At 42.2% G+C, this 27,881-nt stretch overlaps 1 protein-coding gene across 2 annotated transcripts in view; it reads right to left on the reverse strand.

Moving 5' to 3' along the window:
• CARF (calcium responsive transcription factor) overlaps nucleotides 1-27,881 on the reverse strand; it is a 2,518,000-nt gene that overhangs the window by 747,898 nt on the left and 1,742,221 nt on the right. For both annotated transcript variants that reach the window (XM_044075092.1, XM_044075091.1), the window contains exon 12: nucleotides 11,173-11,335. In XM_044075092.1, coding sequence (XP_043931027.1) covers nucleotides 11,173-11,335 — 163 coding nt within the window. The remainder of the gene's footprint in view (nucleotides 1-11,172; nucleotides 11,336-27,881) is intronic.

The raw sequence follows: 27,881 nt of genomic DNA on the forward strand, positions 1-27,881 counted from the left end.
AATGTCTTTCCCTAAGAAGGGAAGTATAGACTGAAGTGTGACCATCAGGAAGTTCTCTTTCTTTACAGATTTGTTCAGTCTGCTGAGGTCCAATATGGGTCTCCAGTCCCCGTCTTTTTTGGAACTAAAAGGAATCTTGAGTAAGTTCCGGATCCTGTCTGGTCTGCTGGGACTGGTTGGATGACTCTTTCTTAGCAACGTTTGGACCTCTATTGTTGCTTGTTCCCTCAAACTAGGTGGAACGTCCGGGATTGTTCTTATGGGTGGAGGGGGTGTGGCAAATGGGATGAAGTATCCTCTGGAAATGATACTTTGTACCCAGCTGTCTTTTGTTATTTTGAGCCAGGCATCTGGGTACAAAGATAAGCGACCCCGACTCCTTCCAGAGCAGGACAGTCGGGCCTCCTTTCAGGAGCGCTGGTAGGGCTTCCCAGAGAAGTGATCTTTGTCACCCTGGTGTTGCGGACCCCCTCTGCCAAGAGGGCAGCGTCTTCCATTATTGCCCCCCTCCTCTGCCTCTGGAGGGGGGTTCACCACGTGTGCTCTGAAAGGCTCCTTGGGCTTTTCGGAACCACATTTTTCCTCCACTTTGACCCTTAGGGTAGGGTCTGGTAGGGGTGGAAAAACGGACCCTGATGGCAGAGTCTTCCCATCCTGCTCACACCTGGTTATGGTTTCCTTAACTTTAGGCCCAAAAAGGGACAGGCCGTCAAAGGGAGTATTCACGAAGGATGACTTGAAGGGCTCTGCGAAGGATCACAAGAGCATCCAGGAGTGTCTCCTAAGAGCAACTCCTGTACCCGCTGCCGTACTCGTTCCACCAGCTGCATATAAAATTAGGCACATGGATGAGTTTACTATAGAATTGAGGGTAGCAAGCTGGGTGGCAACTCTGTCTGTAGCTCCTGCAGCTATTGCAGCCTGAAGAGCATCTCCTAGCTCTTTAAGAAGATCTCTTTGTAACCTGGTAAAATGGGTTAAATAGTTGACCGAACGAAGAGCAAAAGTCGCTGAACTAAACATGCGCTTCCTATATCTATCCATGATCCTGGAGTCTCTGTTAGGAGGATGGATAGACAAGAACGTTTCAGACGTTTCCTTTTTGGTGGCTGCCACCACCACCACGGCATCAACTGGCACACCTTTTGTTAAGAAAGATCTGTCAAGGGGGGCAGAAATAAACTTATTAGGCCTCCCAGGGGCAGGTTCAATAGTATCCGGAGACTCCCACGCCCTACGTGAGACCAGCTGCATCAACTCATCGAACGGCAAACCAAGAGGTGGAGGGCTGAGACCCGAAAGCCTTCAGGAGAATGGACTCATCCTCAGTAGGGTTTTTGTACTGCCAGTCACCCCTCTGCCTCAGGATTTCAACTATTTCAGTGAGTGGCATATCTTCAAAGGGGGACCGTGGGGACCCTTCCAAGTCAGTATAAGATGTCAGAGACTCCTGGGGGGAGTCTAGATGTTTCCTCTTACACAATCTCTTCCTGGGAACCTCATCAGTGGGAGCTTCTGGAGAGGTCTCAGAAGAGCAAGGGCCACCCAATGGGGCTTCCTGAGGCTCTGGGTCTCTATGCTTGGTCAGGATGTGTGAGGCAGAAGCAGACACAGGTGCTTTAGGGGAGGAGAAAGCCAGACCTGAGGTCGAGGATGTCTTAGGAGACATGACTCTACTCATGGCATCGAAAGCACCTCTGCTCCGATGCAAGGGAATCGACGGAGCTGAGGAAACCGTTGATACCCCCAGCACCGGGACAGTGGGCTCTGAATCAGAGGTAGGAGCCAAGCTCATGTGCGCCGAAGCCCCAAGACGCAGAGTCAGAACTGACAAGTCGGTCCAACTATCCTCCCCGAACCCGACCAGAGAATGTCGGCACCTAAAGTCCTTGATGGGCACCGAGGATGTCAGAGTGAAAAGAGCCAAAGACACTGGAGCAGGCATTGGCTCTGAGGGTTCAAGAATCAACAGGTCCGACTCCTCTGGCTCCGAAGGACTAGCATGGCTCGGAGGAGGAACAGTTTGAGCTGGTGTAAGGGTCTTCGGCTCCAAAGCCATTTGGGTTGAAGCCGATAAAATTTTTGCCAAGGCCGGTGCCAGTAACAGCTTCTGCACCACATGATCCACATCCAGATCAGAAAGGCTGATAGAGGCCCGAGATGAGCAAACCGCAGGTGGTACTGACTGTAATAATGGACTCTTAGGAGTTTTGGATACCGGTTCCATGACTGGTGACCGGCTCTGAAAAGAAAAGACTGTCAGTTCCGATGGCAGTGGAGCCAAAGTCGAAGATTTTTTTGATTTCTATGATTCAGAAGTCTTAGAAGACTTTGAGGACTTGCTGGATCCATCTTGGTCACTCAAAGCTTCTTGGAAGGACAGTTTCAACAAACCTCTATTAATTTTCTTTTCCTTTCCTGAAGGACCCTGGAGGAGAAGGAATGGCATATAGAACAGCTATCCTGTAAATGCAGGGCTCCTAGACAGTGCACACAATTTACATGGCTGTCTGTTACAGACATCTTTTGGCCACACTTTGGGCACTTTTTGAAACCTAACTTAGGATGCTTCTCTTGGTTAGCCATTGTAATCTGAGAGAGAAAATTACTGTCACCACAAAAAATTCTAAACAGTAATTATCCACAAAAGCCTTAAATAAAATCTGGCTAAGTCACACACACACAAACACAGAGTAATACTAATGTTAAAGTGACAGAAAAAGGTCTGCCAAAAAACACACTATGAAAAATATAAGCAGACTATGCAATGAAAAAGAGGATAGCTGCTATAAGACACAACAAACCTTATCTAAGATTTTCTAAGGAATAATTATATCTGACAGAAATTACTGTCAACTGCAAAACTTCAACAGTAATTATCATCCAAGCCTTTTCTAAAAAAAATTTAAGGCTAAACACACCACACAGCAAATAACTATAAACTATCTATTAAGTATAAATTGTGACAAAAGGTCACTGAATAAACACACTGTAATAATCAGAAAAAGTTTTTTAAACAAGGCCTAAAACAAGAGGTCAACTAGTATTTTAAAGCACACTAATGGGAAGGGAATATAATGTAGGTAAACACACCAAAAAGCTATAAGAGCTTTATAAAACTATTCAAAACTATCTAAAACTATCTAAACATCAGTATATAATTAAGTAAAGAATGAAAAAATAGTTTTACTGGCCTGATCTGTTGCTGTGGCAAACTAGATCTGGGGTAACTCTAGGTGCATCATGGAATAGGGACTTGATCTCGAGCTATTTGAAAACCTTGAGCTTTGCAATTGGCCAACTCGGAGCCGAGGGATCATCTCCGAACCCATCAGTAAAGAATGAACGGTGAGATAGAACAACTTCACATCTGATAATATGAGTGGCTCCCAGCTGAAAGCGCAGATGATCCCTGGATGGCTTGGTCATTTTTCTGTGGTAGTACGCATCCTGGAGATCTATTGAGCACATCCAATTGTCTTTTACTAGAAAAGGAAGTATGGACTGTAGCATGACCATCTGGAATTTTGTTTTTTTGACAGATTTGTTCAATCTGCTGAGATCCAAAATGGGTCTCCAGTCCCCTGTTTTCTTTGGAACTAAAAAGAACCTTGAGTAAGTTCCAGATCCTCTCTGGTCTGCTGGGACTGGTTGGATGACTCTTTTTCCAAGCAACCTTGCAATTTCTATGGTTGCTTCTTCCCTGTGACTGGGTGGAACGTCCGGGATTTTTATCATAAGGGGGAGTGGGTTGGCAAAGAGAATGGAGTATCCTCTCGATAGGATGCTTTGTACCCAGAGGTCTTTTGTTATCTTTAGCCAGGTGTCTGGGTACAAAGATAAGCATCCCCCAACTGCCTCCAGAGATGGACAGATGGGCCACTTTCACGAGCGCTGATGGGGCTTTTCAAAGAACTGATCTCTGTCACCCTGATTCTGCAGGCCCCCTCTGCCACGTGGACAGCGTCTTCCATTACTACCCCCTCCTCTGCCACTAGAGGGGGTTTCACCACGTGTGTCAAGAAAAGCTCCTTGGGATTTACGGAACCACATCTTCCCACTTTTCCGACCTTTGGGGTAAGGTCTGGTAGGGGTGGAAAAACAGACTCCTATGGCAGACAGCGTCTTTCCTTCTTGCTCACACCTGGTAAGCGTTTCCTTCACTTTCGATCCAAGAGGAAGGAACCATCAAAGGGAGTATTAACAAAGGATAACTTATAGGTCTCTGCAAAGGAACATAAGCACATCCAGGAGTGTCTCCTAAGAGCAATTCCTGTACTCGCTGCCCTGCTCAATCCATCAGCTGCATAATAAAACCAGATGCATGGAAGAGTTTATAAGGGAAGTTAGGGTAGCAAGCTGGGAAGTTACCTTATCTGAAACCCCTGCAGCTACTGCACCCTGTAGAGTAACTCCCAGCTCCTTAAGGAGATCTCTGTGTAGTCTAGTAAAATGTGTAAGATAGCTCAGGGATCGAAGAGCAAAAGCCGCTGAACATGCGCTTTCCGTATATGTCCATGATCCTAGAATCCCTATTATGAGGATGAAGAGATGTAGAGGTCTCTGATAACTCCTTCTTGGTGGCTGCCGCCACCACCATAGCATCAACGGGTACTCCTTTGGTAAGAAAAGCCTTGTCATGGGACGACGTTATGAATTTATTACACCTCCAAGGATCAGGTTCCATGGTATCCGGGGATGCCCACACCTTTCAAGAAACAAGGTCCATCAGTTCATCAAAAGGCGGAGACACGCAAGAGGTGGAGGGTTGAGACCCAAAAGCTTTCAGGAGGACTGACTCATGATCATTAGGGTTGATGGGATTTCCAGCCACCTCTCTGTTTCAGTATTTCCAAGATATCACAGAAAGAGATATCTTCAGAGGGGGACTGTGGGGACCCTTCTGACTCATCTAAGTCCGTGTCTGATGTGATGGATTCCTGTGGGGAGTCCATATGCTTCCTCTTGCAAAGCCTCTTACTGGGAACCCCCTCAGTGGGAGCTTCTGGGGAGATCTTGGAAGAGCAGGGCTCACCCAATGGGGCGACCTGAAGCTCTGGGTCTCTATGCTTTTGAGCGATCAGTGAAGCAGAGGCAGACACAGGCACTTTAGGGGAGGAGGTTGCTGGTACTGATGATGTGGATGCCCGAGGGGACGCCACTCTCCTCATGGTGTCGAAGGCCCCCCGGCTCCGATCCGAAGGGACACCTGGATCCATAGAAACAGGCAGGCTCCCCAGCACTGAAGCGGTGGGCTCTGAGCCCGAGGCAGGGGCCGAACTCACCCGAACCAGGGCCCCAAGAGGCAAAGTCAAAACCAAAAGATCTGTACGACTATCCTCTCTGGACCTGACTGGCGAGTGTCGGCTCCTAGACTTTAAGGTCGGTACCAAAGAAGTCAGAGTAGTCAGAACAGACAGGCTTGGGAGGGCTGTCTGTTCCGGCGATTCCACAATCATCAGCTCCAAACACTCCGGCTTCAAAACCTTGAGTCGAATCAGAGGAGGAACACAAGTCATGGGCAGGGTCCTAGTCAGTTCCGAAACCTCAAGGGTCGGCCCCGACAAAATTTTTGCTACTGCCGGTGTCTGCAGAAGCCTTTGTACCACACGATCCACATCCTTATCTGAGAGAGTCTTGAGGACTGGGAAGAAGCTATGGAACAGGCCACTGACTGAAGGAATGGAGACTTTAAAGTAGGAGATAATGGCTCCAGTATCGGGGACCAGCTCCTACGAACAGTAACAACCTCTGGTTCTGAAAGCAATGAAGCTGAGGTGGCAGTCTGAATCAGTTTTGAGGTCGATGAACCCTTTTTCGGCTCCAACCCAAAAGAAGACTTGGAAGACAAAGTCTTAAGAGGATTTTGAAGGCTTGTCCGGTGATTTGTCCTTATCTAAAGATTCCTGAAAAGAGGACTTTAATAATCCCCTGGCTATTAGTTTACGCCTATGTTCATGAAGAACACAAGAGCTGAAAAAATGACAGATGGCACAGTTCTCTTGTAGGTGACCCTCACCTAAACAATAAACACATTCTGTTATTGACATTTTTTGTCCACATTTAGGACACTTTTTAAATCCAGATTTAGCTTTCTCTTGCTGAGACATGGCAGAAACTATTAATTTCTCTAGCTGTATTTGAATTACAATGCAATACTTTAATAAAGGAAACACACATTACTATATAATACAGCCCTAATAAAAAAACAGAACCTAACTTCTACAATACCTGTAAAAACACACACATTATGGAGGATAACTACTGCCCTAAAACCTGGGCTTAACACACTCTAGGGTAGGGAGAAATTACTATTTAATAACCCTCTAACTTAAACGAGTTGTTACTCTGAGGGAGATGAGAAGAAAAAAAACGGCCTAGAAAAACACGCCCACTAACAACTAGCAAAAACACACACACTAAGTTTTAAAGCTAACTAACTACAGTAATACAACTAAGAAAAACTATTTAACTACACGAAAAACTAACCATCGAGCTAAACTAACACTTTTTTTATGAAATATTAAATTTTTACTGGCCAGAGCTGTCGAGACACGCCTGATCTGTTGCAACAGCAAACAAGATCTGAGGGAAGCACCACTGCATCATGGGATAGGGAGCAGGCCACGAGCTGGTCGAGGACGTAGAGTTTTTGCATTTGGCCAAGTCGGAGCAGAGGATTGGCTCTGAACCCATCAGTGAGAATGAAGTCGAGATAGAACAACTTCACATGGTAAGTTTTCTGACAGGGTGTCAGGAAAGATTTGTCCCTGGTAACTATCAGGTTCAGGTCCATGAAGTGACCTAGACTGAAATTCATGGCAATCAGTGCACCATGGTAGGAGTTTTTTAGAATGACATAATCATCTAGATAGGGAAAGATCTGAATGTCCCTTGTTCTGTAAAAGGATATCTCTGGAGCCTGGATTTTTCTGAATACTCTAGGTGCAATGGACAAGCCAAAGGGCATGGAGGTGAAATGATAAAACCTGACCCTGCAGCAAATCCTGGCAATTTTCTATGGCTTTTGCTTACAGGGATGTAGAGCTAAATGTCCTTCAAGTCCAGGGATCAATAGTAGTAGTCCTTGCAAAGTCAGCATCTTGAATTTGCACATTTAGAAACGGGTCTATATTAGAAACCCGAAAAGGCTAAAGGCTAAATCTCGAATGTATGTACATCGACACATAAAGGTCGATGTACATACAAAGCAAAACACGTAAACAGCGAAAATCAAAACGCCGAACATGTTTCGTAATCAAAACGTGTCAAACAGGTAAGCAAAATAAAAAATAAACATTAATTTAATACGCTTTTGCAGGTGGGCAAGCCCCCCTACACACCCTCCTACTTAAATATACCAACTCCGAGACCGTACTACAGTGGGGATAAGGACATATTTAGTTATTCCACCATCACGCTTGCTGGCTTAAAAGACACGTTCAGCGTTTTGAATTTTGCTGTTTATGTGTTTCGCTCTGTATGTACATTGACCTTTATGTGTCAATGTACATACATTCGACATTTAGCCTTTTCTTGTTTCTAATATATAACCTTTAGAAACTGTTTTAGATGGGAGAGGTCTATGATGGGCCTCCAAGAGCCCTCTTTTCTTGGGACTAGGAACAGCCTGGAGTAAAATCCTGTCTCATCCTTCCTAAGGGAACTTTTCTGTAACCTGTTTTGAATATGTCTTAAAAATCTGAGGGATGACCAGAGTCTGGTCCCTCAGAAACTAGTGTAATACCTCTGAACCAAGGTCTCTAAGAATTGAAGTTTGCACTACATTTTGCTATGCTTAGCACCAATTTGTCATGCCTAATTTCTTTCCAATTTCCTACGAAAGGTGAAAAAGTGCCTTCCAAGTCTGGATGAGGATGAAGAGGGAGGGAATGGGAAAAGAGGTGGTCTTAAGAAGAGGTAGGGGGCAGCTAGCTTGAGTCTTGGCTGATCCCTTTGGGGGTGGGCTTAGCCCAGAAGACTCCAGGACTTTTCCTTATGTTTTGCTTGCCATTCCTTTTTGTACTTACTTTTTTTCCTTTGCCAGATCTGATGGCTTCTTGTCAAAGGTTACTACGCTAAGTCTTGGCTCAGAAATATCTCCTACACCTAAGCACAGATGACTGAAAAATCTGTGTAATAGAACTGTTACTATTACCCTTCTTTTCCAGCTTCTTAAACATCTCGAACAGGAGTTCCAAAGAAAAGATCCTTACTTAAATGGGCATTTAGGATCTCAGACTTCATATCATCTTCCAACAACTGACCCCTTTGCTACAGCCCTGCAAAGTGCATCCACAGCATCAACGCTACATTTTGTAGAGAGTGTCTGGCTAGGTCCTGCAATGCCTGTTTCAGCTCTTTATCTTTAATCCCATCTACACTGGACTTCATCTGCTCCAAAAGAGTTTGCAGGTAAGAAAGCATGTAGAAACTAGCAGCTTGCAGAATGGAAAAACCAAGGGTAACAGTTGTGTACAAATTCCCCCAGCTCTATCAAGGGCTCTGCTTTCCTTGTCATGTGGTATATGACTCCTGGTAGGAGCTGAAACTGCTCCTTTGCTAGGATCACATTTCGATCAGCTATTGGGTATCTGTACAGGTACCTATAGGAATCCTTAATGCTATAGAACCAGTCAGGCTTTCTTGAAGCAGGGGAAAGGAGTCAGGATCCAGAAATGCATTTTGAAACACACCTTCAAGGACCTCAAACACTGGAGGAACAGCTAATCCCCTAGGTCCAGGGAGACCATGAAGGCCCTATCTCTCTGGTAGGCTTTGAAATACTCGTTGGAATCTGACTGATCTGTTTCATTCTGTAAATAGTATCTACAAAATTAAAGTCCTATAGTAGAAAGGCAAAGGACAAGGTATCCTTGGTGTCTGAGTCCAGGGTCTCAGCTGATGGGAAACTGCCTATGTATGCCAGTTCGTCAGCTTCCAAGTCACTGAAGTCAGAATCCATCTCAAGGAGATCTACCCTTCTCTTCTTGGAAGAGACTCCCAATACTGATCTAAACCAGGATATTCAAAGACAAAACTTAGAAGGGTGACTGGTCTGCACCTCCTTAACTTGGTGCCTTGTGTCAACTCTGTTTAGACATTGCCATCTTTGAGGTCTCTTGTTTCGATCAGGGAAGCAAAACCTCAATGTGGTCACTAGGAACCTCTGCATATAAACATTCTGGGGATCTCTTTCAAAATCAAAGATGTCAGCCTCAATTACTGAATTTCTCCAGCTGCTGAACAGGAAGTGTCAGTCTGTGAAAACATGGCAAAAATCAAAGGCTTGAGTGCCTGAGTAGTTTTCATGCCAGAGGCCTCAGTCAGAAAAGATTCTGTAGTCATAGCCTGCCACCTCATATGGAATCAATGGACTGTAGAAACCAGAGTAATTAGTAACCTTGTTCTTCTTTCTCTTATTCAGTGTGTTTTTTTCTTAGAAGGAAGGATCTTGGTGGCCTTAGACAACACCATGGTAGCCTGAAACAAGGTTTGTATTCCCTTTTTAGCAGAAAACTCGGAGTGATTTTTCATGATGTCAAATTGTTCTTGGGGTGAATGATGCATAGTGCAGATAAGAGTCCACATCATGTACCACAATAAACAGGACACGCTGGTGGGATAGATTCTTGTCCCAGAGACTTCCTATACTCTGGAACAAGCTACCCATCTAGGTCAAGCAAAGTTCTTCATTAGCACTCTTCAAGAAAAATCTTGATGAGTGGATGGGAAATAGGAAATACACCCCGGGGATCACTTCTGTGTCTCTGCTGGACAGTGGCACAGGAAAATAACTTTCTTGGGTGGCGTAAACTATGGTACCTTGCTGGCTAGGCTTACGCAGGCCCTTGGGCCGATAGCCTAGTACCTACCTATGAACCTATGTACTGGGCTGAGAGAGAAAAAAAAATACTTGTTGTGGAAGTCCTGACATGGTATTTTTTACCACACACAAGACAATTATTCGCTTTATCTCAAAATCTAAAAAATCTTCTGTGTTCTGAATCACACATTAGCTACATAATAAAGCATAAACCAACAAAGGAAAGAAATCCTCTGTGATAATTATCTGTCCCTGGAAAACTTTGCAGGTCGACTGATGAGCTACACAAATTATGGAGATGCATATGACCAATGTAAACTGCAGAGTAAGAAAGATCTGAAAACAACACTGTCCAATGTACCCTTTATACTACTTATGCCCCTACATCAGAAAGAGAGTGTTATCGGGAGCCATGAGGGAGTGAAAAGCTTTGAAAGACTTGCTAGCCAAGGGTTACCTGCAGGCAGGATTTCCCAAGAGTGAGAAATGCAACAGAGAATAAGATGATGAACATCTTTAGTGATGCCGGACCATGTTACACAGGCAGATAATTCAATAATGCCAATGTACCTTGGGTACACGGAAAGCTCTGGAGAGCAAGTAGGCCTGTCTAGGCAGGAAAGATGAGCAAAGTTCTTTTTCACTGAGGGATATATAAGGGCCTCGTCTCCACCAACATCCAGCAGCGGCTGAGTGTATGACTGGCAAGATCATCTAAAAATAAATTTATGAATCAAGGAGAATACATGGACAAAAGCATTCGAGTTTTTGCCTTTGAGCCACTTCATATCTGGCTAAGAGAAACAGAAGAAAAAAATGTTACAGTGTTACTGTTACGGAAGCCTAGAAGCCCTTCATCCACAAGAAACTTCCCCGCATGCTGCAGCAAGGGCATCTTGGACATGAAATGCAAATCTACTCTCCACTAATCATTGGAAAGGAACAGGACTGGCTGAACTGTTTCTCCAATTTGGGAGTGAAGCAATGACATGAACACACACAAAACAAAGACCTTCAGTCTGACTTTAAAATGTCTGCAGAAGGGAATTGCAAATTTGACAAGTAAGAGAGCTGGAGAACAGGTCTTGGAATATCAAAAAATAAAAAATAAAAAAATAAAATCAGCCATGACGTATCTTGGGCATGCAGCCTAGCCTCCTAATAAGACATTAAAAAGTATAACCAGTGAATTTTGGACAAGGTTGACATCTGTCATATTTTACAGCAAACTAAAACGAAGACCATCTAGAGCACAATGACCCATTAATTTTAGATGATTTATGGTTATTACTTCTCCCACACACACTAGAATAAAGTATAAAAGTACAGCTAGTGGCCTTTCTTACCGTTGCAGGTATAGCTTCTGAGTCATATGACACGGCATCACCATTCAGAGACCTTTGAATCTCATGAATGTGGTTTTTTATGTCATTTACAGTTGGGAAGAATGACAGGTTATGCCTCTCTGGTACCTCATCAGGCTTAAACAGCTCTCTCTCCACAAACTTTCTACAGAAGGAACAAAATAGAAATTAAACAATATAATTACTAATCAAAGGCTAAGTATTACTGTGAAACAATACATGCAGTCTACTAATGTAAAATAATTACAAAAAACAGGGCTGAGCAGTACACAGAAACCAACTATTGTGCAGTAAGTATAGTATGATGTGTCTGCAGTAAGGCCTGGGGTGAAAAAGAAACTTCTTAGTAAAATAGCTACACTGGAGGCACTGAAAAAAAAAGTCTTTCCAAGAAGGGAAATGAAACAACATTCCTTAATGTTTACTATAAAACAGATCCAGGCTCTATTCTCTTAAAACCTGCCAATCCACTGTAAGCTAGAGCTATGAAGGTAATAAAAATAAATTGGGTAGAATTAAGCTCCCTGATGAAAACAAAAGATTCATGATGTTACAACTTCCAATGTGGATGCTGCAAATAAACTGCCTGGATGCCAACAAAGATGGGATTTAGAAAAGGGAATAACAGACCAGAAACAAAGAGACTAACAGCTATTTAGCAAAAAGTAGTTCAAGTTGTCACTTCAGTAGAGGGGATGGATTCCAGCATCTTACAGGAAAAATAAATCAAATGCACTCAGAGGTGTTGAAATAAGTAGGACACTGAAGGGAATTGTAACATAAATGACACAATTCTATTAAAAATAAAATAAACCTGAAGTCACCATTCAGATAAACTGATAAAACTGCAGAAATCAGACACTGAAATGAAGGAAAGACTGAACCTGCGGCTTTCCAAGAAGACATGCTTCTAGAATAGCAGTTAGAAGATAGAACACTTGGAGAAAATCCAAGATATTTTTATTTTTTTTTTGCTATAGTGGAGAAACTGGAAGGAGTGCACTGTATTAGTTTCACGAAAGCACAAATAAGCAACTAGACTGTTGTTCCACATCAAGATGTAATTGAGACTGTGGATCAGGTGCATGTTCCAAATCTTTCCATTAAACAGCATCCCAGACTAACATTAGTAAAGATGCAATCATACCAAAAGAAACAGATGCTCCTCAAAAACTATGGCATAAGGAAAAGTTTTACAAACTGGGAATACCACACTGTTTATGGAAAATTATTATTTCTGGTACACTAGGCAAAAGAGAAGTTAAATTATCCTAGCAATCAGGTGATGTCAAGAAGCAGGTGGGTGACTCAGGTTGTTATACCGAGTTGCCTTTATAGAGTATTTCTTCCTGGAAGATGTTTTTTTGTCAAAGTACAGGAAGAAATAAAGTTTAGTCAACAAAAAGCGTGTGAACAAGATGAAGGGGAATCCATTTTTCATGCTTTTGTCAATAAGAAAGTCCAAAAAAAAGACACTATGTGAAGTCTTTTCCACTGTTCCACAGGAGAATGACTGAGCAAAAGAAAGAAGCATAGGAAATGACCAGAAGAATCAGGAGTACCACTGACTTGAGCCATAGACCACTGTTGGGAGATCGGGGAAAGACCAGCAATGAAGTGAATTTAGTGAACACAGGGAAAATTGTAAAGCATCACTCCAGCTAATAGATTAGACATGTGAACAATGGTTCTGCTAGAAGTGGATAAAAAATACTGGAAGTTTGTTGACTGTGATACATTATAAGAGAACTATAAACCCCACTTTATGACATTAATAATTTAAAGGATACTGAATGGACTAAAGATGTGACTGTAATTAGAACAGTTTTTATTCTCATTAATACCTGCTTAAAAGTTTCCCAGTGTACACTCTATGTTATTTTGCAAAGTAGTTTTGTATAGTATGCAGTCAGTGATATTTTAAATGTAAGGTGGAGGAGTTTTGCCAGTGATTGCTGTTTATATCAAAGATATTAAAGCAAGAAAAGTCTTTTTAATTGTATTGTATCATGTTTTATACTGTAAAAGATATGAAGGGCCAGAAAGAAGCACATTAAAGTTAATATAATGGTGTGATCTTTATTTAGCTGCTGGGGGATAGAAATGTGTATTGATCACATTATATACATAAATATAAAGGTGGATATCTAGATTAATGTTATTAATTTAAGCTATAAACAATATTTATGTATATAAAAATACTACAACAAAGAAAAGAAAATCATAAAAAAACATGAAAAAGTCTTTCTTGCATTTGTAAAGCAACTAGATTTTTTCATTAGCTCCTGCTTTTGATTGAAAATAAACTACCTGTAGGTGAAAGTAATTAATCATGAGAGGTCTAAACAGAGTTTTTCTGAGTAGAATCTATGAAATATTGTGTAAACCCGATCTTGTTTGCAGTTCCCTAAAGTAAAGCACTGCTATATTTTACATACTATGGAAAATCACTTCCTGGAGCTCATAGAAAAAGGAGGAGCTTGGCTCCTGAGGCACTCTCCCGCAGATACCAGAAGTCATCGAAGAAACATGTTAGGGGGCTGGAGGGAGGGGAGTTGCAGAAGAATGAAAATGGCCAACACAGATGGAATTTAATGGCGAGTACATAACTTCTTATATGATGTTGTCAATTTTCATTCATTCCTTAACATATGGGACAGAGTCTCCAGCTACCTGAATCCTGGGTGGACTCCAAGGAAAGATATTCCTAAATACTGTAGAGCCAAAGGCTGCTCTGCTCCTCGACACCAGATCCAGTTTGTAAAGAGTATTAAAAATATGAGGGTTAGCCCAGGTTGCAGCTGCACAAGTATTGTCCATGGAAGTTCTGGATAGGAAGGCTAATGAAGTCACAATGGACCAACTTGAATGGGCCTTTAAGGGTTTAGGAAGAACCAAACCCAGCTTGTTATAGATGAAGGAAATACAATCAGTCATCCATCTTGATAAAGTTATTTTAGAGACTAGTTGACTTGACCCAATCTGGTTTCTGAAAAGGATACAACAACTGGTCAGATTTCCTACATTTCTTAGATCCTTGCAGATAGAAATGTAATTGTCTATCAACATCCAATAAGTGTAATATGTAGTCACCTTTGTTAGAAAAATTTGGAAAGAATATTTGGAGATTAATGGCTTGATTAATGTTAGATCCTGACACTACCTTAGGAAGAAAGGTAGGGTTGGTTCTTAAAGACACTCTATCCTTGTGAAAGATTAAATAAGGAGGCTTAGAAGATAAAGCTTGCAGTTCTGATAATCTTCTAACCGATGTTACAGCTACGAGAAAAATCAGATTCGTAACTCACATCTCACTGCAGGTTCAAAAGGTCTCTAAGTTAGGGTCTCCAACATTATGGTAAGAGCCCAAGGTGGAGTAGGGTCCTTGAAGGGGAGCTTTAGTAAAAAGCTCCTTTTATAAAGGCTTTACAAAGACATGAAGATGCTAAGAATGATCATCCCTGATATGGAAACTGGAGATAGCAGCTAGCTGAACCTTAAATGTATATGAACTAGCACCCTCACTGAAAACAGAAGTCAAGAATTCAAGGATCTGATGGTGCTGAAAAAAAGGTCTGTGTCATGTAGATGAGCTCAAAGGGCAAATCTCTTCCATTTGGTCTTGCAGACTTTCTGGTAGAAGCCTTGGGAGAAGATAAAAGAATGTGGCATACTGTAGATGAAAGCTTTGGCTGTCTAGCTATCAATGGAATTGGAGATGCAATGTGGTTTACTTGAGGCCCGAGAGGTCCAGATGAGTCATATCTGTCAAGTGAGACAGAAGGTCTGGAATTGGATTCAGAATCCAAGGTGGGTAAACTAGATGAGGCCAAAGGAAGGGAAACCAAATCTGTTAGGGCAAATACAGGGCAATGAGGATGACTTTGTTCTTCAGTTGAGATGCTTTCTATAGGAATTTGGGGATTAAGGCGATTGGGGGATTAGCACAGAGTAGTCCTGGGGCCAATCATGAAGGGCAGTGTCTCTCAGTGACTCTCCTGACAGATGGATTAGGGCAAAGAACCTGCCCATTTGTTGTTCACGGGAGATGCAAACAGGTTGCAGCATTGATGGAATATCATTTCTGCCACTCATGAGGTAATAATATAAACCTAATCAACTTGTCTGCTACCACGTTGGATTTCCCCGGTATATGCACTGCTATCAGAAATTGATTTGAAGAGATCGCGCACTGCCGCACACTCACAGCTTCTTGACACAAGGTGTAAGATCTACTCCATCCTTGTTTGTTGCTGTACCATACTACTGTCATATTGTCTGTCTGAATAGCAACAGTCCAGGAAGGGAGACAGTCTTGGAACGCTTGCAATGCTAGGAGTACTGCTCTCATTTCTAGCATACTGATATGCAATATGCAAGTTGGCTTCTTTGGGGGACAATGTGCCTTGAACAGTCTTCCCCAAGAAATGCCCCCCACCCAATCTGGGAAACATCTGTGATCACTACGGCCTTGGGTTGAGAGAGGCTGAATGGACGACCTAGCCAAAGTTGATCTGAATGAATCCACCACCAAAGGAATCTCTTGCAAGCCTGAGTTAATGTTGAACTTTGTGGACAAGGGATGATGTAAGATTGGACCACTGGGTTGCCAATGTCCATTGTAGAATTCTCATATGGTACCCTGATAGTGGTAATAGAACTATCACGGCTGACATGTACCCCACGGTCTGTAAAACCTTGCAGGCTTGTAGCGATGAACTCTGAACTATTCTGTCAACTTGGAAACAAATGGTTTGAACCCTCGGTAAGGTCAGAGATGCTATCACTGATACTGTGTTGAAACTGTGTCCTATGAATTCTAAAGACTGAGGAGGATGAAGTTGAGATTTGTTGTGGCTGACTGTGATGCCCAAATTGGAACAAGTCTGGAGTACATAGTCTCGAGCTGTTATCAACAGATGATTGGTCAAGGTGGTAAGGAACCAGTCATCCAGGTATGGAAACAGTCAGAAACCCTGCAGTCTGAAGTGAGCTGCTATCACTGCCATGCACTTAACACCCTGGGGGCCATGGTGAGACCAAAGAGCAGTGCTCTGAACTGGAAGTGACTGGCTCCAAGTTGGAAGGGAAGGTATCTTCTGGACAGTCTGTTAATTTTTATGTGACAGTACGCATCCTGGAGATCTACAGAGCACAACTAACTGTCCTTGTGCAAGTAAGGCAAAATGGACTGAACAGTGACCATCCGGAACTTGGTAAGGTGAACCAACTTGTACAGAATGCTGAGATCCAAGAGTGGTCTCCAGTCCACTGTCTTTTTTGGCACTAAAAAGAATCTTGAGTAAGTTCTGGTTCTTTCTGGTTTGTAGGACCTCTTGGATAACTTTGGTCTAACAGCTTTTGTATTTCTAAAGCTGCTGTTTTCCTTTGACTGGGTAGAAAGTTGGGAATTGTGTTCTATAATGGCAGTGGTAGGGAAAGAGGAATTATACAGCCTCTGGAAATAATCCTCTGCATCCAAGTATCTTTTGTTAAGGCTAGTCAGGCTCTCTGGTGCAGGGATAAATGACTCCCGATTGCCTCCAGAGACAGGCAATTGGGCCTCATTTCATGAGTGTTGATAGGGCCTGTCAGAGAAAGGATCTCTGGACCCTTGGTTCTGCGGGTTTCCTCTGCCACATGGGTGGCATCTTCAATTGGCATCCCCCCCCTGCCTTGAAGGGAACTTTCTCCACGTGGATCATGGAAAGGACCCTGGGATTTCTTGAACCTCATCTATCTACCATCTTGCTGATTCCTGGAAAAGGTTCTTTGAGGAGTCGAAAAACATATACCAACTGCAGACAGGGTATTTCCATCTTTCTGACGCCCGGACAGTGTGTCCTTAACCATGGGGCCAAACGAACTTCTGTCAAAAGGATGAAAGATTACTTGAAATGATCTACAAAATTACACAGGCGCATTCAGACAGGTCTCCTAATGGAAATACCCGAACCTGCCTCTCCTGAGGGTCCTTCAGCTGCATGCAAAAGGAGCCTCATAAATGAATTCAAAATGGACTGAAGGGTGGCCAATTGTGAAGCTTCAGAAGACTCCGGGCTCAACAGTACTAGTCCTTGAGAGGGTTTTTGAGAGTTCTTTGATTAAATTCCTCTGTAATCAGGTACAGTGAGCCAAGTAGTTCAATGACATGCGTGCAAAAGTCACTGATGCATACACTTGCTTCCCAAATCTGTCCAGTGCCCTAAACTCCCTGTCTGGGGGAGTAGACAGAAGAACTCTTTCCCACAAGTTATTTTTTGGTGGCTGCCACCAGGACCATAGCATCTACCAGTACTCCTTTGTTCCAAAACTTCCTTCCTTTCAGTGGTGCCAGAATCCTATCTGGCCTCTTGGGGATTGGATCTACAGAATCTGGTTCCTTCCACACCTGCTGAGAAATCATTGCAATGAGCTCATCAGCAGGGGAAGTCACTCAGGAGGTAGATGGGCCATCACCAAAACCCTCCAGGAATACAGATTCCTCTTGAGAGAGGTTATCAGTGGACCAACCACGCCATTGTTTCACAATTTCTAAAATGTCTCCAAATGAGACATTGTCAGGTGGTGATCTTGGTGACCCTTCCCCTTCATCAAAATCCATATGTTTTCTGACCGACTCTTGAGGGGAGTCCAAGTGCCTACTCTTGCACTTCATCTTCCCATGGACTTCTTCAGTTGGAAGCTCTGGAGAAATATTGGAACAGAGAACAATGCCTTGTGGGGTTGCCTGGAGACTTTGCGCTGGTTACCCTGTGGAGTAGAATGTTGAGGCTCATGACACAAAGACATCAGAGAACCTGAAGGAATATCTGAGGGGGGGGGGGCATCTGATCTCTAGACGAGAATACTCTCTCTACCACCTCAAAAGCAGAATGCCCCAGGAAGAAAGAAACCACTGGAGCTGAGAAGACATGCTTCTGATCGGACGGTTCCCTCTGGCCTGAAGATACCACCCAGAGGCAGGAGCTGGAACATAGCTATCGAATGCTGAGGCTTCGAGGGGCAGAGACAGTTCAGACAACTTCGGAGTCAACCTTAAGCCCTCAGATCCGACAATGAAGCTTCAAGTCCTACAGCCCTCCAACTCCAACATGCTCAGAGCCTGTATACGCAGAGAAGATGTTGGATCCGAAGATAAAGGTATTATCAGATCCGAAGCAAATGGCACTCAGATACTCAGATCTGAGGGCTCCAAAACCAAAGGAGGGATTGGAGAAGGAGCCAGAATAGGCACAGTTGTATGCGTTAAGGCCTCTGGACCCATACGCTAGATGCCTGGAAAACACCAATCTGAATTTGTGAAAAAAAAAACTTCCTCATCATTCAATCCATGTCCGCTTCTGTGAGACTACTGGATGAATGGGAAGAGGCAATGGAGGGCGAATGACGTCTTTCCAGAGAGATAGATAGGAGCCGAGACGGGACTGGATCGAAAGATGATGCACACCTGATTCTGGGTAATGGTTTTGGTTCCAAGGTAGTAGGATTTGAAGAGATGGACTTGGTGTCTGAAGTAGTACATCTGATGACTTGTGGTATGTCGGATCCGAGGAGTTCCTAATCTTCTTCCTCTGCTCTGACATCGGATCCGAAAAAGACTGAGATGAGACAGTTTGCTCTGATGGCCTCTTTCTTGCCTCCCTCTTGTCAGACTTGGAGGACTGAGGTCCTGAAAGTGATTCTCCAAAGCCTGAAGGAATGAAGCCTTTAAGTATCAATTTATATTTTCAATCCACTTGGGCTCTTGGATTGAAAGATTTACAAATAGAACAAGTAGCTTGCAAATGCTCAGGTCCTAAGCAATAAACACACAATGAGTGGGTGTCAGATAGGGGAACCTTGTGCTCACATTTACCACACTTCTTAAAACCTGAAGGTTTATCTGCCATAATCCCTCTAGTTACAACACAGTAACCAGATACCACAAAAAAACAGTACACAGAAAGAAAGGAAAGGAGATTTTTTTAAACAACAGATAGGTAGGAAGATAAAAGACTACTAACAATGTTAAACTGGAGAATTACTGCCAAGCGGTAAGGAAAATTAGACCAACAATGGTAAAGAGAAAGATGGCCAACAAAGACTGAAGGAATTACAAACTATGGCACAAAAGGAGTTACCAATGGTAAGGAAAGATAATGGGTAAAGGGAAGATAATAATTAGAAATAGCAGGAAGATAACAAAAGAAAAAAGCTCTTATCGTTATGAAGAACGACCACATCTATTCCCGGGTCTATATTAGAACAGCAAAGTTTCAAAACTTCGAATGTTCTAATATCGACCCCTATTCAGTGAAAGCTGAAAACATCAAACATACAGAACAGCAAATTTTTTCCTAGGGAAAAAATTTGCTGTTCCAAAACACATACACACAACATAAGCACACCAAACAAACAGCAATCCACACACATACACCTAAAATCTTACACCTAACCCTACACTAAACTATACACACACCACTAACTATCCACTTACCTTAACCCAAACCCTAACCCTAAGGTCCGTCACTATCACACACTCACCTCACCCGCGCCCTAACACCCACACAATCGCACACTTACCTGACCCATGCCCTAACCCTAACTTACCTAACCCACCCTAACACTCACGTCCACACAACTGCATACATATCTAACCCGCTCCCTAACCCTCACGTCCACACAATCGCTCACATACTTAACCCGCACCCGCACCCTAACCCTAACTAACCTAACCTGCACTCAATCGCACACTTACCTGAACCCGACCCGTAACTTTCCACCACAGCGCTGAAAATACCGAAGCAACAGAAACGGACAACCAAATTCTTTCCCTAGGAAAGAATTCAGTTTTCTGTTGCTTCAGTATTTTCAGCTTTCTCTGAATAGGGGTCGCTATTAGAACATTTGAAGTTTTGAAACTTCGATGTTCTAATATAGACCTCTGTTCCCAATGGCAGCACACAAGATCTGAAGAAGGAGAGGGACTACAGCATTGTAGGTAAGGGAAGAGCTCAATAGTTTGTGGTTTCCATGAGATGTAGAACGGCGGCTGAGTCGGTTCTGAGCCCATATGTTGAGGAATGAATGAAAATTGACATCAGATGATAATGTTTACTGAAAGCATGCAATTTGTTTTTGACATCTGGGAGGTGAAAAGAGATAAGATAAGAATAAGCAGGAAGACAGGCTTTAACATGCTCATTAGTGTGGTTAACCTTAAATAATTTAGAATATATAAGATCTGAGGTGCAGCCCATTGATTTGGATCAACCACTCCTATTTGGAGGAATGCAGTTCATTTTTCCACAGTGGTTATACTTCTGTGCATCTGCTGTGAGTTAAAAGGGAATGTACAGGTTTTAAACTGCATTTAGCTGTTTAAGTGCTTTTATTGTAGTAAAAGTCTGGGAAAATGTGATGGAGGTTCAAATACAGATAAGAAACGACTACATAGAAAATCATCCTCCTAATCATTATTGCATGCATGAAAGCTTTAAGACAGAAACAAATATTCACAGTGGCAATTATTTATATTCCACCTATAGATTCACTGGGGTTTACTAGGCTGAGGACCACATGGGTCTTTTTAAGCCTAGCCATGTATCCCAAATCTCAGACAAGTATTGGTACCCTTGACAAGTGCAAGCAGGAGCTTGGGAAATTAAACATTTACAAGCAGGGGCCTGGGAGATGAACCATCTACAGGTTGCCTGTGTCCATTAGAGACATAGGTGCCAAGCCAGGGATGAATTTCCTGTTTCCTATCCAACTGTCGAAGTTGCACCTGAACTGCGTTAGGGAGAATCTCTGCTTCACATGGATGGGGAGCCTGTTCCAGAGACAGGGTAGTGTCTGGGATATATACCAGTCTCTCCAGCAGGTCCTACATATATCACAGGCAAGGTTTAAGTCTTTAGAACAGGTAATTCTGGTTCTGTTTATTTTGCTGATATGCAGGAGGTCCATCAGAGTGGGGTCAGACAATGCCCTGTATGCCAGGCATAGATCTCCTCTCAACAGCCTGTAGGAGGCAGAATACAGGGGATAGGGCATTGAGGTGTTCTGCATAGGACATTTTACTTATGCCCTGTACTCTTTTAGTAAGGAACCTCTGGGGCTGTTCCAATTGTTTGATATCCCTGATTAGGTACATACCAAAGGGGGCACTGTACTCAGTGATAGGTCTGATGAATGCCGACTACAGTGATATAATGTCTTTCTTGGCCATAGATGCCACAATGTTGATTATAAGTTGCACAACATTGAATGATTTCCTCACTACTGTAGACATGTGATGATCAAAGGCTAAACTGCTGTCTATGCGTGTCCTCAACTCCCTGACTACTGGGTCAACTCTAAGGGTTGTGTTGTCAACATGACAGTTACCAAGGGTGGATGGCTTCCTGAAGGATACTATTATGCATTTCATGGCATTTAGTTTTAGTCCATGCTTCTGGCACTAGTTGTTTGTGTCAACCCTTCTTGGAGAACATTTGTGTCAGTGTGGGATTCAATGACAGCTCCTAATTTGCAATCATCTGAAAATTCAGTCAGCCAGATACCACTGACATTGGCCTTGACTTCAGAAAAGTAAATGCCAAAAAGGAGTGGTCCAAGAATTGATCCCTGAGGGACTCCACTTCTAACTGGCCTCTTTGTAGAGGTGGACTCCCCAATTTTAACTTCCTGGGTCAGTCAGCCAGTTGACTATTCACCAGGTGACATACGGGTTCGTATCTAACCTCTAGAGTTTGTCAACAATGCCCTAGTGGGTATTGTGTCAAATGCTTTGGCCAGGTCAAGGTAGGCAGCATGAACCATTTTGCCTTCATCTACTGCTTTGGTGACCTTCTCAAAGAAGTCCACCAGGTTAAGTAGGCATGACCTGCCTTTGATGAAACCAAACTGGGTTGGGTCCAGTGCCTGAAGGTTTACTGTATCAATGTTGATCATTTCCATGATAATTCTTTCCACGGCTTTGCATCTAAGACTAGTGAGACTTATTGGTCTGTAGTTTCCAGAGTTTGTAAATGGCCCACCTTTGTGCAGAGGGATGACTGTTGCTGTTCTCCATTCATGATGCATGAAACCTGTTTGGAGGCTACAGTTAAACAGCAATTCCAGAAGGCCTGACAGGTCAAGTTTCATGCTATTTAGAAGGCATCCGAGGATACAGACTGGGCCCACTGATGCAGAGTTCTTGGCCTTAGAGAGAACATTAAAGACCTGTTCTCTAGTGATAACAGGGGGAATTACATTTGATGGTATTTCCTGAGCGAAGGTTGAGGGGGAGATAGGGGTAAAGCTGGAGCTGAATTTGTCGGCCAGTAGATTTGCTGTTTCTTCTGGTTCAGTACAGGTGGCTCTCCATTTACAATGAGCTCTTCACACAATTGTTTATTGCCTTTGAGACTGTGGACATAGCTAAAGAATGCCTTGTGGTTGTCCTTGGCCTGGGGAGGTCAAATTTACCTTAAATTTGGCTTTGGTATACTTTACTTGTCCTCTGAGTTGTTTGTTTAGTTTGATGAGAGTACTTTTATCCTGCTGGGTGTTACACCTCCTAATTGTTTCCATGATTTTCTTCCTTCTCTTATACAGCCTATTGATTTTGTGATTCCACCAGGGTGCTTTTTTTTTTTTTAATTAGTTCAGGACTTCTTCCTGGTGGGTACAGCCGCCTCTATGCAGCTATTAACATGCTTACATAGAGGCAGCTGCCTCTGTGCAGCTATTAACATGCTTACATAGGGTTTCTGTGAATAGTTCTGCATAGGCAAAAGTGTTCTCAGGGTTTATAGGGGCTTCAAATTTTCCCAGGTTATTACTTAATAGCAGGATGTAAGTCTTACAGTAGTTTCTGAATATTCCAGGGTTAGCTTGGCTTCAAGGTTTTATTTTACTTCAAAGGAGACCACTTTGTGGTCTGACCTTACCAGAGAAGACATTATACAAGGGGGTGTGCCGCATTCTCCCATATTAGTGAGGACCAAATCCAGTATGGCTGCACCCATGGTTGGTGTATTGACAATCTGGTCAAGGGAGTTTTTGTTTACAAAATCCAGGAATCTCTGTGCTTGCACGTTTGGTGTTGTACAGGATTCCCAGTAAATAATCACGTAATTAAAGTTGCCCGTGCATATGGTATTGGGTTGGGTGGTGAGTGTTTCCAATAAGTTTAAATACATGGTATGGGTTTCCGGGGTCATACAGGGGGACCTATAGCTTGAAAGGAAGTGGTATTGGATTTTGTCTATGATGATTTGAACATGCTTTAGCTCAAGTGCATTGTCCTGTTTGACCAGCCTTGAGGTATATTTATTTTTGATGTAAATCGAGACACCTTCACTTTTAGTCCCTGTCTGTGTAGTAACTGGTCTAAATGTGTGGAAGGCATTATAACCTTGCACTGTTGATGTGCTCTCTGTGGATTTAAACCATATCTCAGTGACCGCACAGACATCAGCATTCTCTAGGGTGAGGAGAGCTTCTGGAGAGTGGAGTTTTTTGTTTAGACTCCTAGCAGTGAGAAGTAATGCCTTTACATTTTTTGGGATTTGATTTGCTATGTCAGACGTACTTTCAGTTTGGCATTACCTTAAAAAGGCACTATGGGAGAAGAATGTTTTAGCCTATATCCAAAAGCCTAGAGGGGAGAGGTGTAGACCATCCCATGTGGGCTATTGACCATCTCTTTCCATGCTGACAAATATTGCACCCCCTTAGAATGACACCAAAAACTAAGCCAATTATTAAAGTCATTCATCTTTTGTTCGTACTGTGGCATCATCCTTGGAGAAGGTAAAATGCTACTCAATGTTAGGCTCATAACAGCCTGGGACACATTCCGAGAGCTCTATGATGACTCTCTTCATATAGTCTAGGGAGGTATATCTCAGGTCATTTACACCAGATGGACCATGGTTGAGTCATACAGGTACTTGTGGTCCAATGAGCTGAGTGCGTGCGTATTGTGGTGGATGCTAGCCCCTGATAAGCAACTGACTGTGAGTTTCTCCTTACTCAGTTTGGTGAGAGGAACATCAGGGTGTCTCACGATGGAGTCTCCAGTGACCAGAATGGTGGATTGTGTGGTGGCTTGCCTTATGGGCTTAGAAGGCTTGTGTGGTGGCTTGACTTACAGACTTAGTAGAAGCTCCATGAGATGTGGACTGTGTGAGTTGATGTGTACGTTGTTTGCATTCGGGACTGCTGGGGGTGTTTGTTATATGTATTTAATGTTGGAGGTCTTTGGGGTTTAGAAAGTTTACATTTAAGTGCCTCAGCATATGTGGATCTATAGATCTGCTTTGAATTGTATGTGATGGGTGAAGTGTGTGCACTACTGACAACTCTGTTGACATCAGGAGTACATTTATGTGACAGCTTTACCTCCAGTGACATTGTGTAAATACATCTCTCACATACCACTTCAGTTTGTTTGAGAATTAACTGGCTGTCAGTAAACATGAGGCAATTCCTACATTGCCTCAGGATGCCCATATCCACCAAGGTGGTAAGAGAGATAGTGGGAAAGTTCATACCCATGGCAACAGACCCTTTCTACTGATTAGACAGTTGCAGTGAGACTACAGAATACTAAGCTAACTGCCCTTGCAAAACATTTTAAACCTAATCAATTTCCCCAACTGCACCATATATCAGTTAGGTAAACAACTATACCATTATGCCAACCCCTTCTGGGGTTATGGAACTTAGGGTAATTTTGGGAGAAATAAGAAGCCTTCAGTAAGTAATATTACTTATGGGTGGGGACTAGAACCTGATTTTCAATAATGTGGATGCATCAAGGGAATCTCAAAAGGAAAATATAACAAGAAAGAGTGGATCTCTGAAGAGATGTATGAGAGTATTTGATATGGAAAAGGTGAACGCAGAAGCAGGAGTACAACATTTACATATTATTCCCCAAGATACAATAACTAGGTTAGACTGGATAGAAATTACATTTCAGAGCCACGTGTACATTTAACTGAAAGCTTTGGGACCTACTCAATGACTACATTCGATCATGTACCAATAAAAACTGAAATAAAGATGCAAGGTAATGATGTAAAATGAGACACTGGTGCTTTTCTAATGATTTATTAAAAAATGAGAAATTTAAGGAATGGGTAATAGATATGATTCAAGCGTAATTAGGGAACATAGAAATTACCTCAGAAGGGATAACAAGTGAACAGGACAAAATGAAAATAGACTTTAAACATATGACAGAAATAAGAGAAAAGAGAGTAAGAGATATTGAAAAGAAGTAATAGGAATTATTTAGAGGGGTTGATAAAGGTTATAATATTACAGAAGAAGGTGAGTTTCACAGAACAAGAAGACAAGCAACTACAGAGTGTTAAGTAAAACTAAGGAAACATTTGGGCAGCATGCATGAATTTAGAAAGGCTAAGTAACATTTTTAGAAGAACTTTAGAGCACAGAACTTGGACAACAGAAAGTAGAATGAGATGTAGCCAAGGTTAGAGAGCCTACAAAAAATAATTACAATAAATAACCAGAGATCCTACAGAGATGTTAGAGACTTTCCTGAAAGTATATGAAAATTTGTATGACGTAGCAGAATGGAGAGACCAAAAAAAGGCGCAAATGGAAATATTTCTGAGAGAGGTCGAAGGAAGATTAGGTTTAGCCATTAATAACTATGAATGGAAGAGATAAAATAATCAACAGGAAGTCTCCAGGAACAGATCATATTCCTATGGAAATCTGGAAGATAGGACAGAATAAAGAAATAAGGACCTGGAAGGCTTTGTTCAACAATATTTAAAAGGGGGGAGAGTATCAGCACCTTGGAAGAAATCAGTGAAAGCCGTACTACTGAAAGAGGGTAAAGACCTTTCAAATCCAGCTTCATACAGGCCCATTTCAATATGAAACACATTAATGTCTATAGTAGTTAAGAAAATGGCAAACATGTTACCAAAATTAACAGATATGGAACAATAGCCAATTCAGATTCTATACTGCAACTCAAAAGAATCACTTCCTTAGTTACAACCATTTGCTCCCCCAACATTTCTGACAAAGTATTCTGTATGGAATTTTTAAACTCTGCCAGCGTTACACTCTCAAAAAATGTTTCCAATTACCTCTATATTTCTCATCACACCCCAGCATTGCCAATATAACACAGGAAAATTCTCTGACGTCTGCTTGGGATATAAAAGAACCTATGCAAACTCTTACAAGAAAAATCCCAAACCCTCTGTAGTCTGTTGCATACTCGTGAGCATACAGATGTCTTCATATCCTTTCCAGTCTTTCTTACCAATATTTTCTAACCTAATCTGATATTCAGAAGTGACATTTGAAGAACACAACATACTTTTCTCAAACATATTACATATTAACTACAAGAAAGAACCAGTAAAGACTTAAAGAAATAAAAGTAAAATGTCACGGATAGTTAAAAGCCATGTAGCTGAAATTTAAGTTATGTACTTAACATAAATATGCATATGTGTTATTTTCATTCTTCCTCAATGAACAGGTTCAGATCTGATCTGCGGATCTGACTCAGACACTTTCTTTTGCAGTTTAGGATACAACTCTCAAACTCCTCCGTTTACCTATAATGACCATGATCACTGCTTTACCTCAGATTCAGTTTGCTGCCTCTAAGCTATGTTTGAAAAATGTAACATAACCATAACACCGATACAAAAATAGAACAAAACAGGGGCTCGAACAGAAACAATGGTTCCTGACAAACTCCACAGGGCCATTCCCAAAGACAAGAAAGGGGGAAGGTGGGAGGGAAGCTGAGGAAGAAAGAAAATAAATAACACAGATGCATAGTTATGGCAAGTACATAACTTAAATATCTGATGTTGTCATTTTCATTCGTTCCTCAACAAATGGGACACAAGCCCCAGCTACAGTAACCTTGGGTGCCCCTCATCGCAGAACAAAATGCAGATCAATTCCTGAAGATGATGTCCAATCTATAATGAGCTACAAAGGTATGAGCTTTAGACCAAGTGGCAGCTGCACAAATATAATCGAAGGAAACTATGGACCAAAGAGCAGATAATGTAGCCATTGACCTAGTTGAATGAGCTTTTGGTTGTCTTGGCAAGGTCAAACCTTTTAAGGAGTACACATGAGAAATACAATCAGTTATCCTCATTTGGTTACTGTAGTTTTTGAAAACTTCCAAGAAAATGACTTAGAAAACCAAAACTCCACAGCTAGCAGCAGCAGAAACTTTAATACAGAAATGGTCAATTCGATCCTACACAATATAAAATTAATATCAACCATCAATAGCAAGTTAAGCGCTTTCACCTAACCACTGTCAGGCTTCATCAGAACAAATAACAATGCTTGAACAGCTGTTTAAATATAACTAGCAACAGGCATATAACCAGTAGAAAAAAAGCATCAATGAGTCATTCCCCTCCCACTTTTAAAAACATAGTCACTAAATACAATCATTAAAAATTTTTTACAGTACATTAAACATGTCAAATATAAACCTATAAAATTTCATATCAAACAGTACACTTCAATAACAAATTATTACATAGAAATTAATACTGCGGTGGTGGTGGTGCTGCGGTACCATTGTCGCCTCATAGTAAGACATTGTCCTGTTCGATTCTCAGCTAGAGCGTCTTCTGTATGGAGGCATACATGAATGGGGTGTGCCTTCGTTGAAGGTTGTGCGTCAG

Source organism: Protopterus annectens, chromosome 6.part0 (assembly GCF_019279795.1).
Source record: "Protopterus annectens isolate FY-2018-M chromosome 6.part0, PAN1.0, whole genome shotgun sequence".
NCBI lineage: Eukaryota > Metazoa > Chordata > Ceratodontiformes > Protopteridae > Protopterus > Protopterus annectens.